The following is a 20274-nucleotide window of genomic DNA, read 5'->3' as shown; positions in this document are numbered from 1 at the left end:
CCCTGGCCCCACCCCAGAGCCCTCACATCCCCCCCGCCCACCCTCTGCCCCAGCTCTGAGCCCCTTCCCACACTTGGAACGCCTCAGCCCCATCCCTGCCACGTGACTTTTGTTATGTGCATCAATATCAATATGTGCATCACACATCACTTCCATATTGGTGCACATAAGAAAATTCATTCCGCACATGTGTGGGAAAAATTAGAGGGAACACTGATTATGTGGCATCTTTTCCTGGTTTAGGAATAACTGATATTAGGGCTTCCCTCAGTGTAGAGGGAAGGTTGTCCTCTAGGAGTGACTCATTACACTTTTAAGCATCTTGTCAGACAGAAGATCAAGGAAGTAGCTAAGCCATCTGGCCTGGGGGCTTTCCGCACTTGCATGTTCTTAATCACCTCAGTTAACTCATCCTCCGTTAGGGGTGTGTCACGGTTTCTGTGCTAGGCTGCAGTAATTTGCGGTGTGTAATATTTTTGAAAAATTGATTCAAAGCATCTGTGGAGTGGTGTTGTACATATGGTTATAGAAATTAAAGAACGCTTTATTATTAGGTTTAGTTGATGTCCATAATTTACCATGTTTATAGAATCATAGGACTGGAAGGATCTTGAGAGGTCATCTAGTCCAGTCCCCTGCACTCATGGCAGGACTAAGTATTATCTAGATCATTCCTGACAGGTGTTTGTCTAACCTGCTTTTAAAAATCTCCAATGAAGGAGATTCCACAACCTCCTTAGGCAATTTATTCCAGTGCTTAACCACCCTGACAGGAAGTTTTTCCTAATGTCCAACAGAAACTTCCCTTGCTGCAATTTAAGCCCATTGCTTCTTGTCTTATCCTCAGAAGAACAGTTCTTCTCCCTCCTCCTTGTAACAACCTTTTATGTACTTGGAAACGGTTATCATGTCCCCTCTCAGTCGTCTCTTTTTCAGACTAAACAAACCCAGTTTTTTCTATCTTCCCTTATAGGTCATGTTTTCTAGATCTTTAATCATTTTTGTTGTTCTTATCATGGATGGCCATGTCTTTTGTCTTAGGTGGTATGCCAGCAACTTGCCAGCTCTTTGACCCAGTTCCCAGAAGTCCTGCCTGAGTCAAAATAGGATGAATTCAGACTGTGCTGAGTGCAGATTGTTAAATGAATATCTACAATTCATCAGATTGCAGCAAATCTGGAAATGGGGCTGTGGCATAAGACAAATCAAGCTCTTTTAGTTTTTTCTAAATGGCTATCATATTTTCTCCATGATCTCTCTCCTTGGCAGATGCAAAACTGATAAATCTACTCCTCAAATAGTCCTGAGTGTCTCCTACAATAGCTGCTAGAAGATGTTGAGGGTTTGTTTGCCTCCAGTAGCAGGCCAATTTATTTCTCCACTATAATTCTGAAATGGAATGTCATAGAAATGACAAATGAAATCTCCATCTACATGGCTGTTTATCACCTGGGTCTGTTGCTATTTTATAGGGACATGATCTGAGACAGCAGTTGTATTAATGGAAGAGTCAATTACAGAATTAACCAAGTCTCTGGAGATCAAAAAGAAATCTGTATGAGAATAGGACCCATTTGGCAGAGAAAAGTAGTCCTTACCCAATAAAGCATTTTTGCCAGAAAGTCCACAAGAAAAATTGTGGTTCACTCAAGCTCTATGGGATAGTATTTACTTTGGTAATTGAATAGATATGGAGTACAGACCATGATGCTACCACCTTAATTGGGTCAAAACAATCACTGGAGTTGCTAAAGGAAGTTAAGTTCAGGAAAGTAATTTTAAAAATTGTACCTTTTTAATTCCTTTTGCAGTACTTGTTACTGTATTTGCCTGCTCCCTGTGAGATCTATTTTCAGTGCTGTGGGCAGGGAGTTCGTCATTTTACTTGCAGTACTGTTTATAGAAGATGTATGCCAGGTATGTTTTATGTCATATCTGGTTAGTTGGGAAATTGCAGGTGTCCATTTCCTAGAACTCACGTTTAGATGCGTAATGGGATTTGGCTGTCATTCGATAGCAGCACCATTAACCCCAGGCCTTTACTTCACATGTTTTTGGCAGCTCTCTCAATTTTTCACACTTTTCAGTCCTTTAGGGTTAAAACCTTGCCTGTTAATAAATTCTCTTAGCAATGTATTAAGATAGCAAACAAAATAGGAAGATTCTCTGCCCAGTCTCTAGCACATCATCACTTAAACTCCAATTAAACTAATCAAATCTATGGAATTGAAATGGAGAACAAAACAGTCTTCACATGATAAGGTTCTCCCTTACCCCTCTGGACCTAGTGCAAGTAGGAACTATTCTAAATACTATTATTAAATGAAGACCCTCTCCGACTCTATGCCAAGGTTCTAGTTTGACATTACCAATTCACTGTTTACTAATCAGACTGCAGCTGTAGTTGCTCATTGGACAGAGAGACTGTTATGTCCACCCTTTACAGTTTTTTCCAATTGGAGAAAGAACTTTGGGTGGGTTTTTTTTATACTTATTTTCTTCTCTCTTTACCAGCATATGGATACTTTCTCCCTCATTTTCCCCTTGTTTTGATTTGCTTTTTCACTTTAAAAAAAGTATAATTGTTGTCTCCAGTTATGTTCTACTTATAACTCTTTTTGAAATACTAAAAGATACACTTAGCTAAATTGAAAATAGAATTAGCAAATTAGCAAATAGTTATGATGATTAAACAGTAACTCCATTGATAGGTGCAGGAAGGCAAGGCAAGTCCATTGGCAACAGAGATCATTAAACAGAAATTTGCATTATTGCTCTTGTTATCTCTTTAAAAACCTTTGTAATTAACTGTCTGTACTGTACTGAATGTGACTCTTTCCTTTAGATGTTTTCTGAGATGTCTGCACAAAATGACCTTAGTTCCCCCCACCTTGAATTCTGCTTTTTCTGCTGACTGAATAGGTACCATGGGGTTGAAACCGAAGGCCACAGTGTCAGAATGTGAATTTAGGTTACTTCTCCCAATTCCCTCAGTGTAACGCTCTGCTTTCAGTTTAGTTAAGTGAAAAAGGTGTTTGCTTTTCTTTTCTGTAAAATGGATGAATAAGCAGAATTTGCAGTTAATTGCTTTTGTACATCTCTACCTGATAATCAAGTTGACTACTTATGACCCAGAACTGGAGTGCTACAATCCAAGTAAATAAGCAGAGCTCTCTGCAATGTTAGCTTAAAATGCATAGAGTTTTATCTTTTTCTCCTTTTCCACTAAAGTATAATCCCTTCAGGTTGGCAGACATGGGATCTCTTTAATACCTACAGTTGTGGACTAGTTATATATTAAGACTGGGGTTTAGTAGGCACGTAATTCCAGGAGGCTAATTCCTATTGATTTTTGATGGGAGTTAGTTGCTTAACTTCCTTAGGCACCTTTCGAAAACACCACTTTAAAGTAATGGTTGAAACCAATACCACCTTCGTGTGTAAGGCGGAAAGATGTGATCTGATTGACATCTTAAGATACATTATTAATTTGATTATATAAAACAGCAGAGTAAATCAAGCCCAATATGATCTGTTTTTTGCTTTTATAAATACTGTGTGAAACAATAAAATACAGGTACTGACCACTATAGGAACCTGGGTACTGGGAGCGGGACCATTGATCAGATCTGGCATGGCAAATTTTACATTTGTGAAGTCACCATTGTTAATGTCTGTGTGCACTTGAAAAGCCTTTTTCTCCCAAGGCTGTTGTTCAACTCCATATTCTGAAAGTGTTGTTAATGTGTGTAATGTATCATTCTGTTTCAGACAAAACCCGGAAACAACATTTGAAGTGTATGTTGAAGTGACCTGTCCAGGGACAAGCAGCATTGGAGCAGGTACTATTTTTTGCATTTGAATTCTACTTATTTTTTATGTAAAACTTTTCAGAGATCATATAATATAATCTACAGTAGTGATGCAAACATTAAAATGTTTTCTAAAAACTTAAGGGAGCATGTTACTACGGTATACAATTTTAGTCTTTGATTTTACAGATTGAATCCTCTAAAACTTTAAGCATGGGATTAGGAGTTAGGAAATCCTGAGTTCTAATCCTGCCTTTTACTCACTTCATGGTCTTGGGCAAGTAATTTAACTTCTCTGCCTCGGTTTGCCTCATAAACTGGGGATAACGTTTACTTCACAGGGATGTTGTGAAGATTAAAATGGCACCATCGATGTAAACATCAAATTAGGAACATCTTTTATCTGCTATTGTTACAAGTAATACTTAAGCAGAAACTGAAGGTTTTACAGACCTCTGGATAGCATTTCCCACAAGGCATTTTTCTCCTTCCTCTTGTTAATACACTGGCCAAGTCTACTCTCTTTCTTCTTGCAACATTTTCCCTTCAAAGAAGTAATAAGACCTAGAAAATAGTTGTAAAATGGTTTGATTGTGACTTTTCATTATCAAATGTTACTTCATGTCCAAATAGTCCAGGTAGTTTTTTCCACACCGTATTCTTCAGGCAAAAATGTTTCATATGAGTATTTCAGAAAAATGCCATAATCACCAAAAACACAGACGTAGATATAGTTAGATGATTTAACTATTTTTTTCTTAAACTTAAGAAAGATTGACAGCAGGCAGGGAAAGCCAAGGTTGAAATTCTTAATTTTGGAACTAGTTCATAGCACTCTGTTTATGAAGTCATTCTCTGATGGGCCGTCTGATAAGTGATGTGGAAAGGAGAGATGTAAAAATCAGGCTACTCTGGTCAATGCTTCCTGGAGTAACATCTCCTTGAGGTCCTTCCTGGAGTGAGCAGACATGAGCAAACACTTAGCCTGGTGGAGTATGATGAGCCTGAAGGTGGCTGGGATTTTTAGGAGAGTATCAATAGGAAGCCACTCATCTCCAGTTATCACCAATCAACAAATACCAAATTATGAATTATAATCCATGAAGACCAAATAGCTTTCTTTTTACTGCCATTTATTTGTCCTGTCCAAAAGAGTTTAAGTAGAGTACAGTGTTGGTGTGTCCTATTGCTGTATAATCCTCTATCTCTGCCATTTGACATAAGTTCAAGGATTCCATTTTATAACTTGTTCCTGCACTTCTGATCTGTTTTTCCAGTGTCAGAAAATACAAACAAATTTAACCGTAAACGTTATATTGTACAGTACTAGTGTCTGGGTATAATCTTCTCTTTGAAGTGTATTTGCATCCTCCTGGAGAGATTAATTTCCTGCTGTGGGAAGGTGGGTTAAAAAACGCTGCAACTACTTTACTGTTTTTTAATTGGAGGATTTAGTATGCACTTTGTTCTATAAACAAAGTGATTCTGTGGGAGTTGAATTTTGGTTTTTGTTTCGTAGAGTGATATGTTTGCACCAGCAAAATCTTCAGAAATTGTTCTTTTCTTAAGTGATTGTTTAAAAAAAAAAAAGGGGGGGGGGCGGAGGGAGGGATTATGTGGCACTAATCTGCTACCAGATATCTTTAAAAATAGTTTAAAAGTGATTCATATCGAATCAGAAATTTCTAAATGCAGACACCATCAATTAAAAGATTTTTTTTTTTTTTTTACCCTTTTCCAGACAAGTTCTTGACATGTTTATCCATTCTAGTACATGTTTAATCCATGATGTGTTTTTTTTTAGTGGTTTTAATGCTAAGTGAAACAGAAATCATAGAATATTAGGGTTGGAAGGGACCTCAGGAGGTCATCTAGTCCAACCCCCTGCTCAAAGCAGGACTAATCCCCAGACAGATTTTTATCCCAGTTCCCTAAATGGCCCCCTCAAGGATCAAACTCACAAACCTGGGTTTAGCAGGCCAATGCTCAAACCATTGAGCTATGTATATACATGTTTTATTGCAGTAAAGAATGACTGGAATGGCACACTAAACAGCTAGAAACAGCTGCTGTGGACTTCTGTTTACAGTCTAAGTGTGTATAAAGTGCAAAAAGCACAGTTTATCAGGGATGTGTAATCAAATATATTTTTCCCCCTAATGGGGCTGAAATAATCTGATGATTTCGGGACAAATTTCTTTGATGTTCTGTGTCTTGCATGATAAAGCTACTGACCAGTCTTTTGTAATAGACATCATTTTTATGTAACTTCATCTGTTTTTTGCTGGTATGGATTTGAGAAAATGCTGCAAAGTTTTAAAGCCACTGATACGTTATACTGAAAGCGTGTCTGCTTGGGCGGTGGTGAAAGCAGCCTCCATTTTGCTGAAGGTACTGATCCAAAAGTTTACAAGGTGAGATGTTTCTTGCCATGTGTAAAATGTTAAATGAATTTTAAAATAAAGCTTTTAATTATAATTGGTATGTCCTAGCTCAGTGGTTCTCAACCAGGGGTACGTGTACCCCTGGGGGTACTCGGAGGTCTCCCATGGGGTACATCAACTCATGTAGAGATTTGACTAATTTTATAACAGGTTTAAAAAGCACTATGAAGTCAGTACAAACTAAAATTGCCTACAGACAATGACTTGTTTATACTGCTCTATGTACTACACACTGAAGTGTAAGTACAGTATTTATATTCCAATTGATTTATTTGATAATTATATGGTAAAAATTAGTGTTACTGAAAAATTGCTTAATGTGTTGTAACACATTTGTATTTTTATGCCTGATTGTGTAAGCAAGTAGTTTTTAAGTGAGGTGAAACTTGGGGGTACACAAGACACATCAGACTCCTGAAAGGGTTACAGTAGTCTGGAAAGGTTGAGAGCCACTGATCTAGAACACAAAATCAGATTATGAAAGTTTATGGGTACTAATACAGTAAAGGCGTTTTTGTTTAGAAATAAAAGCATTGAAATTTTGTGAAAACCTAAGTGTGTTAATTTCTTTACGGTTGTTGTTTTCCACTCAAAATAATCTAAAATTGAGTGATATATTATCTCCTTTTTTGCTTAAAGCTGATTTTTAGGATTTAATTTTTTACTTCAAAATAAAAGTCTACTCATATTACAAAAAAATCTGTTCTATTGTGCTTTCATGTCTGTTACTTGGGAACTTCTTTTAAAGTAGCTAAGCGTATACAATTAACTACTAATATTCTGATTGTTCCATATAGCCTAGGCAGAAACCTCTGCTTTTTTTTATATTGGAACACTTGTTACAACCATCTTCAAAGATACATAAATATACTGGTTTTAGCTCAGATGCTTGTAAACACTGATCATAATTATAAAGGCATTTATCATGTACTTCGACATATATTATATTTTGGTTTGCATGGGAGAGAATATGTATGTTTATTTTATCTCCTCTAATAAAAACAAAAGTACTACCAGTCTTTTTAGTAGTTGTGACGTTATTGACATAAACTGTGACCATGTAGATCATTGTTGCAACCAAAGTCCTGTAGTGGCACCCAAATCTTGTAAAAAGGGGGTCAAATGGGGTGTCTAGGACAAGGTTATGGTTTACTGGTTATGATTATGCTGTCTATATGTGTGTATCAGTTTTGTAGTCGAAGTTATGAATATTGGCTCTATACTGTCTGTATGGCAAACTTATGCTATGCTTCTGGGTGACATCCCAGACAAGCTGAGATTAGCTCTGCCTAGCCTGCTTGATGGCCCATTAAGGACCATCAGCTATACAATGGACCCATTGAGAGAAGGCAGATACGCCTTGTACCTCAGCAAAGTATGCAGGGACTGGCCCATGTGACTCCAGACTCCATGTTGCTGTAATTTAAGAACAAAGAGGTGTTCTTACACCTGAAAAAGACTATATAAGGCTGATGCCTGATCTCCATCTTGTCTTCAATCCTGCTTCTTACCTCTGGAGGAACTTTGCTACAAGCTGAAGCTTTGAACAAAGGACTGAGGACCCATCCCAGCGGGGGATGTATTCCAGAGACTTGATTTGAACCTGCAGTTTATTCCATCGCTGCTGCAAGCCTGAACCAAGAACTTTGCCATTACTGTATGTAATTGATTCCATTTAACCAATTCTAACTCTCCTCTCTATCTTTTTCCTTTTATGAATAAACCTTTAGATTTTAGATTCTAAAGGATTGGCAACAGCGTGATTTGTGGGTAAGATCTGATTTGTATATTGACCTGGGTCTGGGGCTTGGTCCTTTGAGATCAGGAGAACCTTTTTCTTTTACTGGGGTATTGGTTTTCATAACCATTTGTCCCCATAACGAGTGGTACTGGTGGTAATACTGGGAAACTGGAGTATCTAAGGAGATTGCTTGTGAGACTTGCAGTTAGCCAGTGGGGTGAGACTGAAGTCCTCTTAGTCTGGCTGGTTTGGTTTGCCTTAGAGGTGGAAAAAACCCCAGCCTTGGGCCGTAACTGCCCTATTTGAGCAATTTGTCCTGAGTTGGCACTCTCAGTTGGGTTCCGCCAGAACCGCATTGTCACAGTAGTGCACTGAAATTTAGGTGAGATGATTGCTTACATTAGCTGAAGGGCTATTATGGCATGAAAGGATATAATAACTCTGCAGAATATGTTGCTTTTGACCTAGAGCACCACATTTCGGAAGGGTGCAGTAGCTCTGAGAGGACTCCCACTGCATGAAGGAACCATTTAGCCTGAAGTTTCTGTGCTCCAGGATTTCTTCCCCAGAAATTATAGGTTGAGGGAGAAGGATGGCTGACCAGAAGATGAGTTCTCTGCTGTGCAAGACGGAGGAAGAAAAAATTCCACCAAATACAGTGAAGTAGACAAAGAAAGCAGCTATTATCATAGTGCCTGGGAACCCTAGTAATGGATCAGAATCTCATTGTGCCAGGGTTCTGTTCAAACAGAACAAAAAGACTGTCCCTGCCCCAAACAGCTTACAACCTAAGTATAGAACAAGAGATAGATGAATACAGAAAGATGGGGGGGAAGGGGGTTAGGGTGGCCAGGTGCCCGGTTTTTGACCGGAACACCCGGTTGAAAAGGGGACCGGACACACACAGTCCGGTTACCACAGGCGGGAAGGCACTGGGTCATCACCGGCGTGAGCGCCTACTCAGTCAAGGCCACCTCCTACTTGTGTTGAGCTGCAGCCCCAGCAAAGCAGGCGAGTCCTTCCTGACCCAGGCAGGGGAATGGGAGGGGAAAAGCAGCGAACAACTGGGCGGGGGAGAACCAAAGAGGAGTGGATGGGGACAGGTAGGGTTACCATATTTCAGCAAGCAAATAAAGAGGTGCTCCCGTCTTGCCCTAGTCCTGCCCCTGCCCCTTCCACTCCCTCACACTTCCCGCCCCCCTCAGAACCCCCAACCCTCCCCCCTACCTGTCCCCTGACTGCCCCAACCCTTATCCACACCCCCACCCCCAGACAGACCCCTGGGACTCCCACGCCCCATCCAACCACTCCCCACCCCCTGACAGCCCCCCCCCAGAACTCCCGACCTATCTAAACCCCTCTGCTTCCTGTCCCCTGACTGCTCCGATCCCTCTCCCCACCCCTGCCCCCTGACAGCCCCCCCCCCAGAACTCCCAAACACCACCCCCCTCCTTGCTCCTTGTCCCCTGACTACCCCTCCTGGGACCCCAGCTCCTAACTGCCCTTCAGAACCCCACTCCCTACCTAAACCTCCCTGTTCCTTGTCCCCTAACTGCCCCCTCCTGAGACCCTACCCCCTACCTGTACCCTGACTGCCCAAAACCTTATCCACACCCCCACTCCCAGAAAGTCCCCCCCGAACTCCCGACCCCCCCTTGCTCCCTGTCTCTTGACTGCCCCCTCCAGAACCTCCCTACCCCTTCTCCGACCCCCTAGCCCTCTTACCCTGCCGCTCACACCAGCGTACCGGGGAGGAGGAGCAGGGGGAGGAGCTCCAGACTGCCGGTGAGAACTGCCGCCTGGTGATCTGCGAATGCAGGATGGGAGGCAGGGAGGAAGTGATCTCACCTGCAGGGGAGAGGAGGAGGGGCTCTCTCTGGCTGTCGGAGCCCCATGTAAGTGGCACCATCTGTCCGGCTGCTCTGTCAGCAGCTCGCGCTCTGCATGGGGGGGAAGTCCGGACATTTACAGATTTCCCCCCCAGACGCTATTTTTAACTCTAAAAGCCGGACATGTCCGGGGGAATCCGGACGAATGGTAACCCTAGGGACAGGGCCTCGGGGAAGAAGCAGGGCAGGGGAGGTTCTGGCACTCCTACTGGAGTGTCTGGGTTTTAAATATTTAAATATTACCAAGTTTGCAACCCTAAGGGGAGTACAAAGAAACAATGAGATAGTATTGTCTAAAATAGACAAGTTTCAGAGTAGCAGCCATGTTAGTCTGTATCCGCAAAAAGAACAGGAGTACTTGTGGCACCTTAGAGACTAACAAATGTATTAGAGCATAAGCTTTCGTGGGCTACAGCCCACTTCTTCGGATGCATCCTCGAAAGCTTATGCTCTAATACATTTGTTAGTCTCTAAGGTGCCACAAATACTCCTGTTCTTTTTGTAAAATAGACAAGACAGGCACAGGGTAGGGGAAGGAGTCTCACACAGGCAGAGGAACAGCTGTTTTTTGATAGGGTGGGTTTACTTAGGAGGAGATAAGCTAAATGGAAATAAAGGGGAGGAAAGAGAAGTGGGGGACAGGGCAGGGGAAGAGAGTGTTAGGAGGGGCAGGTGTGGAGTGAAGCTGAGCTGCAAAGACTGAAGGAAAAGAGTTAGAGGGCTGGAGCAAACAACCACTCAGCAGGGAGCAAGGGAAGTCTCTCTCAGAACATTCTAGTTTTGACTGGAATGTCCAGAGGTCCCTGCTTTTAGTGCTTTGACTGCTCCCCTTCCTACCAGCTGGGGTTTCTTGCTGGCTCCTCTGCAATTCTGACCCAAGGCCACATGGTGGGGGGGGTGGGAAGCACTGCCAGGGTACTAGTTTCCCCAGTGTGTGTGTGGGGGTATCCCCTTAACAGTTCTGGGTCCAGGGGCTTGCTAGGGGGAGGAGTGGTCCTGGGCCCCATTTTATGTGCTTTCCTTCGTGCAGCAGTCCTTGCTTTGCCTGCTTCTGTGCCTATTGGCTGGAGTCTTTCAATGAGTTGGGGTCTGGATAGAAATGGAAATATGTGGAGGATGTTTGGTTTACTAAGTAGGAAACAGTTTCTGGGCCAGATCCTCAGCCCTTTTTTGTGTCTCCAGGGATGTTATAGAACCAGACCTGGGTTGAGGGTGTCAGAAATAGTTTTTACGACTCCTCTCTCAGCTGTTTCCATCCCTTACTGGGCACTAGTGAGGACTGAGCCTTCAGTTTTGAGGTTTGTTCAGTTCTAGTGTCTAATCTGCAAAATTAAAAAAGATAACCATCTTTTCTTTATGTGAAAACTTTCTTGTAATGTTTGCTATGTTACCAACAATAGCCTTCCAGGAAAAGCTTATAATTTATTCTCTGTGGCTGTGACTTATAAATTTTGCCCTTCCACATTTGTGGCATTTAATTCAATTCCACCATTTACTTGTCAGTATCAGGAAGACGTGTGAACACTTGCTTTTGTATATTCATCAACCTTATTTTGGCAATTGTAGAATTCCCAGTGAATCACTTCTGTAACCTTCGAGCTGCTAAATTGAGGTGTGGGATTCACATTTTGAAAACCACTAGACAAACTAATCTCATTTGCAACTACACATATTTGGGTAACTATAATGCTTTTAAGAACATATGTATTTAAGGAAAAACAATTAACCAACCAGTTTTCCGTCTTTGACCTATTGGTGGCTGATCTTGACTTCAGTGGGAGCAGGTTCAGGGCCTTGATGAATTTAAGATGGGTAGTAATTTTTAAGACCTTACTTTCTAGACTTACATGAGAACTCATAACCGGTCCTATCTTAGCTTTTCAATTGTGATTCTTTCTTAACTGGGTTTGTCAGGACTTCACACTTTCTTTACTTTATACTTGAATAATGCAATTTAATAGGGGTTTTGCTTTTATTAGTTCCACTGTATAGCACTCCTCTGAAGTTGTTACCATGTGCTGATAAAAATGCTGACGCCTTCTCAGTAGTTGTCTCAGCAGCAGAATAGAACAGGAAGAATAGAGTCAGCAACTTTTTTTGGCAAGTATATTGTATTGAAGCGATCTGGTGGGGATTTTAATATCCCCTGTGCTTTTGAATGATGTCAGAGGGCCTGTACTAAACATGTACTTCTCTCCAGGGTTCAAACTGAAGTGGTAACACAGTATTATTACAATAAATATCGTAATGGATTTAATAAAGTTAGGGAAAGCTTGAGGGAGAGAAGAGTTCCCCTGGTTAAATACTGCAAAACATCAGTACTCCAAAATTTTTAGAAATGGTTATATATGTCAAAAGTGTTGAGTCAACACTATCCTTTTCTTCATGGTATCATGTAAATACTAAGTAATGGCTTGGAACTGTACCTTTTACTTTATTGAGTCAAAGTTGTCATAGAAGAAGAGAGCTAGCTAAGTGTTCTAAATTAAGAACCCCCACGATATATAATTGAAGTAAAACATGCTACTAATATTATGCCGCTCGGGACTAGAAGGCCAACTCTTCATTCCACACAGAATTTCAATCATCTTTTGCTTTCTCACATTTCAAGGGAATTGAGAGTTTTTATAAAGATGCATTTAAGATAGACATTCAGAAGGATAGCAACAGCAATTTTATTGAGGACTTTATTTGGTAACTTGAGAGACTGGTGCCTAAGCTAAACTGTGAATGGCAGAAGAGAATCTGATACTGGGTAACCTTTTATGAGTGGTTTGTGTATCCCTCTGCTCTGCCGCATTGTACAGAGAATCACTGTCTTTGTATTGAAGAGTAGAAAGGTTATAATTCTGACTGGTTTCAGAGTAACAGCCGTGTTAGTCTTTATCCGCAAAAAGAAGAACAGGAGTACTTGTGGCACCTTAGAGACTAACAAATTTATTAGAGCATAAGCTTTCGTGGACTACACCACACAATCCATTGTCTACAGCCAAGCTCTAAGATATAACCGCATTTGCTCCAATCCCTCGGATAGAGACAAGCACCTACAAGATCTCTATCAAGCATTCTTAAAACTACAATACCCACCTGCTGAAGTGAAAAAACAGATTGACAGAGCCAGACGAGTACCCAGAAGTCACCTCCTACAAGACAGGCCCAACAAAGAAAATAACAGAACACCACTAGCTGTCACCTTCAGCCCCCAACTAAAACCTCTCCAGCGCATCATCAGAGATCTACAACCTATCCTGAAAGATGATCCTTTACTCTCACAGATCTTGGGAGACAGACCTGTCCTCGCTTACAGACAACCCCCCAACCTAAAGCAAATACTCACCAGCAACCACACATCACTGAACAAAACCACTAACCCAGGAACCTATCCTTGTAACAAACCCCGATGCCAACTCTGTCCACATATCTATTCAAGTGACATCATCATAGGACCTAATCACATCAGCCATACCATCAGGGGCTCGTTCACCTGCACATCTACCAATGTGATATATGCCATCATGTGCCAGCAATGCCCCTCTGCCATGTACATTGGCCAAACCAGACAGTCTCTACGCAAAAGAATTAATGGACACAAATCTGACATCAGGAATCAAAATACTCAAAAACCAGTGGGAGAACACTTTAACCTGTCTGGTCATTCAGTGACAGACCTGCGGGTGGCTATATTACAACAGAAAAACTTCAAAAACAGACTCCAAAGAGAGACTGGTGAGCTAGAATTGATATGCAAACTAGACACAATCAACTCCGGTTTGAATAAGGACTGGGAATGGCTGAGCCATTACAAACATTGACTCTATCTTCCCTTGTAAGTATTCTCACACTTATTATCAAACTGTCTGTACTGGGCTAGCTTGATTATCACTTCAAAAGGTTTTTTTTCTCTTAATTAATTGGCCTCTCAGAGTTGGTAAGACAACTCCCACCTGTTTATGCTCTCTGTATGTGTGTATATATATCTCCTCAATATATGTTCCATTCTATATGCATCCGAAGAAGTGGGCTGTAGTCCACGAAAGCTTATGCTCTAATAAATTTGTTAGTCTCTAACGTGCCACAAGTACTCCTGTTCATAATTCTGACTGTTTTTCTTGCTTTGCCTTGCATTCAGATGTGAATGGAGACTATCTGCCTCTCTAAAGAAGAGTTGTTGTAGCCATGTTGGTCCCAGGATATTAGAGAGACTAGTGTAAGCTCGAAAGCAGTCTCTCTCACCAACAGAAGTTGGTCCAACAAAAGATATTATCTCAACTACCATGTCTCTCTAAAGAAGATTAATTTGGGAATGAAAGTTGAGCTGCTGCTAAGAAGGCTAGCTTCTTGGATTAGGATGTCTATTTTAGAGGGTACAGAGTTGTGAATTAGTCTTGCCTCTGGAATTAAATTACATGCAACCTGGATAAACACTGATCTATCATAGGATAATAAGCAAGACTCATTGGCCAGAAGACATCAGTGTTGCATTGTCTTTGTCTTTTGATTGTTTTGTTATGCAATATAAAATGAACATGATTGAAAGAGTGGTAAATTGATATTGCCTTGGGTGCATATTCCTATTTAAAAACAATTACTATAGATTTTAGAACTTGATAGGATCTTAAAGATTATATCTGCTGTCATCATTTGTGTCTTCTGTCAACATACTGGGTGCTTCAGGCTTTGCCTTCAGGCTACTTGAAGTTGCAGTGGTTTAAGATAAGAAGTTTTATAATCAAAGTCAAATCTAAAGTCTTAAATGGTTTTTTCAGACAATATCAAAACATATATATATACAAGCCCTATGGGACAGAGACTGTCTGTTTTGTCTCTCTTCCAGCACCAGTGTAGTTGATGCTTTACAAAGTTGACTTAATAAAGAAGCAAAACCGCACCAGTAGTAGACTGTTTCTTGAATTAAACCTGGAAAGATCAAGTTTTCCTTGTCCTTCTCTGAGTTAGATGAAAAGCAGGTAACAAAAGGGTATGCTGGATTATAGCGGGGTCGTTCTTAAACTGATAAATGTTTTGAACATTCGATATTAAAGCTATCCATTCGCATTTTAACTCAGTCAGTTATGCTTGGGTATTGTAGTCTATATCTCTGTTGTGTGATATTTTGTTCATTGCAGTACGTATGTGCAGTGGATGAATTGGGAACAAAATAAGTTGCCTTATTCTTTATTCTTTTAAAATCCATGTGCTAATGTTTTGTTAAATTGCATTTCCTTTTCTTAAATTGAAAGAAGGGGACAAATGCTTTGTATGAACTCAGTGAAGCCTTGACCTTCAAAGGAGAGCTAATATGCTGTACTGACCTCTCATAATAATCAAAATTATGTCAAATGAAAGTGTGCAGGTGGAGTTTGAAAGCAGAGAAGGACTGGTGCTGTCATTAACACAGTAGTCGTTCAGCCTTCTGACTAAACTTTGAGCTTACTGAACTCGAACTTGATAAAACAAAGAACAAATATATGGGGAAGCTGAGAACGTGAAAGCTGCCCAATTCCAGTATGTTGCAGTGTATAATATGACCAACAGCAAAGTTACTAAGGAAAACAGCCTTCTGTGCGTCAAATTTACTTTAATTACATAATGTAATTAATTGCATCAATGCTAAAATATATTGGAATTGTTTTTTTGTATTTTTGAACCTGGGATATGTGACGTAAAATAAGTCACTCTGCACCCGGACAATGTTTGTGGTGAGAAGGAACACTAAAAATAAAATATTACAGAAATATTGTATTGAACAGTTTTAGTTTATATTTGTACAATCTATAGAAAATTTAAGAAAATTGTTACCGGTACATACTGCACTAAATGAAGAGTGCAAAATCAAACCTATTGGTTGTGTAACCTCTTTTCCAGTGACAAGAAATTCTCTCTTGTTTTCATAAAGAAAACTGCTTTGTGTCATTTGCCAGAGATAAGCTGTTACAGAAATTCAGGGATCTTTCTAAGACCTGTGCCAAAGTTCCCCTCTTGTTAGAGGGGGAAGTGAAGAGAATTTAAGTATAACTCTTATACCAATAATATAGAGAAAGTACATTTGTTAGTGTAAAGTAACTGATCAAAATTGTCTCTAAAGTATGAACATTTGAAAGTAAAAGCTCACAAAAGTACGATCTCCCTCCACGCCACCCCCCCCCCCAGTGTAGGAGGGTATAGTGTGCTTTTGTATAGGGTTTATTGTGTTCTCGCCAAAGCAGATATTACAAAAGTATGTTGAATCCTTAGCTTTACCATGCAGTGTGGCAAAAGGTCTTTCTCTCCAAGGACCTCATCTTTCATCTTTTTGTGAGTGTAGCATAAATTCTTGCTGTGTGTTCAAGGAAAAAGCTAAAATGGTTTAGTACAACTAAAGCATTTCTTTCATTTTTTTAAGAGTATGGTAAGTTAGAAACCTAAATATGATAGCATGGACAAAGTGGTAAGTGTGCTAGAGTTTAACAAATGTTCGCTGGATTAGGAAAGGAAATGTAGTTTATACTGCTTCTTTTATGATAAAGAATTTAAAGGTCCTTGCTCTAAGCCTCACCATGTGTTTCTTTCTTTTCTCCAAAACATACCACTAAGTTGAAAAAGGAGATGAATCTTGGAGGGAAACTATTAACTCTGAGGGAGTTTATTATTGTTTGAGAGAAAGGACATCATTTGCATTTGAATTGGCTCTGAGTGTAGCATGTACCTCTAATCTTGTTCCTACTAGAAGCTGGTGAGTAGTTTAAGTACTTCCTATTTTACTTTTTATGTTCTGGCCTTGTGTAGTAACATCTTTATTTTCTCAGTAGATCACAAATGTTATAACTTAAAATAATCAAAGTCCTTAGCTCAACTGAGAGATGCTATAATGTGCTCTGGTCTTAGAAGCACTTTGCAGTTGCCACTGTTTCCAGAAAAAGACTTGTACAAGTATAAAGTAAGAACTCTGTAAAATGGACACACAAGCATCTTGCAACAGAACCTGGGTGCTGCTATATTCCTCTATAATATACTGAAATTTTAGCGCACATAGCAATGCCATGTCAAACTATATGAAATATTGAATATAGAAAATAATTATCTCAGTAGCAGCAAGGATGAGAGGTAAATCTTTATGATGCACATGTCTGTAAGCCATATATGTTTGAGTTCCAGAGTAACTTGTGACTATCACATTACATTTTAATACCTAAAGAAATATCAAGACTGCCTGGCATAACACTATGTAGTAACCATTTGATTTCAATGCTTAATTAACAATGCAGGTTTTAAACTCATTTATTACATAATTTAAAATAATAGCAATTTTGTTTATTTTTCATATTGTGCTCTAATCCTGGTGCCCAAGTTTGTGCCCTTCTGACTCCCTGATGCTATATCAAGGTGCATAACTTCCTAAAACAGGGCTCTGGAAAACTAGGCAAACCTGAGTAGAGAGGGAGCGTATTTGCAGCTATGACTCAACTCTGTGTTTTCTTGTTCTTCATCTTCCTGTTTCTTCTTGTTGGACTGCTTTCTATTGGGATACCAGCCAAATAATTATAAATGGTGATTAGGCCTTTGACAAAGAATGTGGCTGAGGTATTACTCCCTTCTTCACTCACCTGGGACTGAAATCCTCAAAAGTGTCCCCAACACTGTATATACCTTTTGGATCAAGTAAAGTCCCAGATGGGATGTGGAGTTTAACTGAAGTGCCTGGCTCATCTTGAACTAAAAAATGAAGCTTTCACCAATTAAAAAATAAATCAGTAGGGATCAAATTTGCAGACTATCATACAAATTCCTGTTTACCATTCATTATTCATGAGTACATTCTTTAGCTGTTGATGCTAGATTTGATAAAAAGCAATGATCAGAGTATTGCAATACAGTTACAGAAATGCATGCTTGGCACTTTTGCATGTTAGTTTTGTAGGAAGGGAACAGTTGTTGCCAGTCTTTTTAGCTGTGTTGCCTGCAAAAGATTATAGACAGAAGTATTCCATAGTTGGCTGTTGGTATATTAGTACTGCTGGCTATGTTTAACCAGAAAGGGAAACTCAGCATAGAAAAAAATCTCACTCACAAGACTTTACAAGAAAAAACCCTTTTGTTGGTTTATATCTTTTTTAAAAGGAGCTTGACATCTTCATCAAGTTCACAGTGGGCCTGCTTTGTTTGCTTTCTCTTGAATGTTTGATAAGATTTTTCTTCTATTGTTTTGTGCAGCAAGAACAGAACTTGCCATGGCTGAGGTGGTTTTTTTTGTAAATACACAATATGGTCATTGTCTGGTGCTGAATAATTGTGGCTGCTTTTTGTACCACCAGAACTAAGGCTTTGGCTGTGAACAGATTCCTTCTTAGTGTGAAAAGAGACTAATCCATGTAAATACAGCCCAAAAATAAAGCTTTACAGAAAAAGGGAAAGGCTGCTAAGCAGGAGGGCACAGGTCAGCAATTTAACCTTTAACCTAACAAATAAGAAGCATGAAAGTTCCTGAATTGGTTTACAAAGGCAAGCTCCTGTGATCTGTCAGTTTTTCTTTTCACGATAGAGTCGGGTGAGAAAACTGACAGCTCATGTCTTTTTAACTGCAGGTTGAAATTAACTGCTAAATTGAAACTTTTTAAGAGGGTGGATTTTTTTTAATGGTTTAGACAAGTTATTGATAGTCACTAGCCCCCAGTTTTTATAGATTTCTTTCAGTTTAAAGGGAGGATCGGTGGTTTCTTTTCTTTTTTCTTTTTTTTTTGAGAATTTTTGAGTGGTTCAAGTTAGACATTGTTCATGATGACATTTCAGCATTTGATAAGATTGATGCATTAAGGGTTTGATGAAGCACTTGTTGCAATTAACTACATGTTAATGAGTTTAAGGGGTTGTATTGTAATAACTTAATGCGAACAGGTTTTATTTTGAACAGAGTCAAAAGGTTGTGTTACTTGGTAGAAAATAAGATTTAATTTAAGGGTATGATTTTAAACTCTAGTATCATGCTCATTCACAAAATTTGCAAACAGGTTTTTTTGTTTGTGCTTATTTAATCACAACAGGTAATCTTGTTAATGAGTGTTAATTTTTGCTTTAAGCTTAATGCATCTGAAGTCAGCTGTTATATCTCACTGTAGAGAATTCTGTAACTGGTAAAGAACTTCAATTAGAGTCATTCAGATGAAAAAGAAACAATGAACTAATGACTTTAAAGTAGACTCCCTGCAGATTATTAAGAATAGTGATTATGCTGTCTTGCTCAGTATTGTAAACTGTGTTGCAGTGATGACTGTTATCTTTGTCCATCTATGGATCCACTGGTGCTTTCTATAAAACTTCTTTTTATGAAAATTTTGGATCTTAGAAAGTCTATGTATAATCTGTTTGGGATTTATATCAGTAGTTAAGTTCTGTGCTGAGCACTAATTTTTAAAAGCAGTTAAAACAAACTTGGAAAAATGTAAAAATGACTCAGGAAAAAGTCCAGATGATTTTCTGTTCCTGACGGTTTTTGTCTTAGACAGTGAGCCATTTCAAATAGAGAACTGTAGAACATAATTGAAATAGTTGGATATTAGTGCAGTTATAAAACATCCTGAACTACATTGTTCTCTCCCCATCTTGTCTAACTTTTTTCAGGACAAAAATGCAGGTATGTTTTTTTTTGGAATGTGGATTAGAGGCTGAAGGCAAGGTTGTCTGAGTTATAAATTAAGTGATCAGTATAAAAAGAATTAAGAATTTTTGATATTTCATCAACAGTGAACATGACAAAATGTGCCAGCTACCAGAGACAAGATCATGCCTAAATCTTTCTGAATTTCATACAAGATATGCTGAATTATAACTAAGGGCAAGAGTGTGATGAAATTCAATTTAGTGATGTCATGAGCAACGGTGATGAAACACAGTTTAATCACGAACTCCTGTACTATATTCCTTGAATGCCCAAACAGATTCTGAATCTGTGAACATGCTAAGAACATAAGAATGGTCATACTGGGTCAGACCAAAGGTCCATCCAGCCCAGTATCCTGTCTACGGACTGGCCAGTGCCAGGTGCCCCAGAGGGAATGCACCTAACAGGTAATGATCAAGTGATCTCTCTCCTGCCATCCCTCTCCACCCTCTGACAAACAGAAGCTAGGAACACCATTCCTTACCCATCCTGGCTAATAGCCAATAATGGACTTAACCTCCATGAATTTATCTAGTGCTCTTTTAAACCCTGTTATAGTCCTAGCCTTCACAACCTCCTCAGGCAAGGAGTTCCACAGGTTGACTGTACGCTGTATGAAGAAGAACTTCCTTTTATTTGTTTTAAACCTGCTGCCCATTAATTTCATTTGGTGGCCCCTAGTTCTTATATTATGGGAACAAGTAAATAACTTTTCCTTATGCACTTTCTCCATACCACTCATGATTTTATGCTT

At 39.5% G+C, this 20274-nt stretch overlaps 1 protein-coding gene across 7 annotated transcripts in view; it reads left to right on the top strand.

Annotated features, from left to right (window-relative positions):
• The window catches only part of DENND1A (DENN domain containing 1A), a 358648-nt gene that overhangs the window by 14113 nt on the left and 324261 nt on the right, over window positions 1-20274 (top strand). For all 7 annotated transcript variants that reach the window (XM_034793394.1, XM_034793392.1, XM_034793396.1 and 4 more), the window contains exon 2: window positions 3772-3842. In XM_034793394.1, the coding sequence (XP_034649285.1) occupies window positions 3772-3842 (71 nt within the window). The remainder of the gene's footprint in view (window positions 1-3771; window positions 3843-20274) is intronic.

This window comes from Trachemys scripta, chromosome 17, assembly GCF_013100865.1.
Source record: "Trachemys scripta elegans isolate TJP31775 chromosome 17, CAS_Tse_1.0, whole genome shotgun sequence".
Lineage (NCBI taxonomy): Eukaryota > Metazoa > Chordata > Testudines > Emydidae > Trachemys > Trachemys scripta.
Note: the sequence above shows the minus strand (reverse complement) of the source record. Positions and strands in the feature narration are given on the sequence as shown.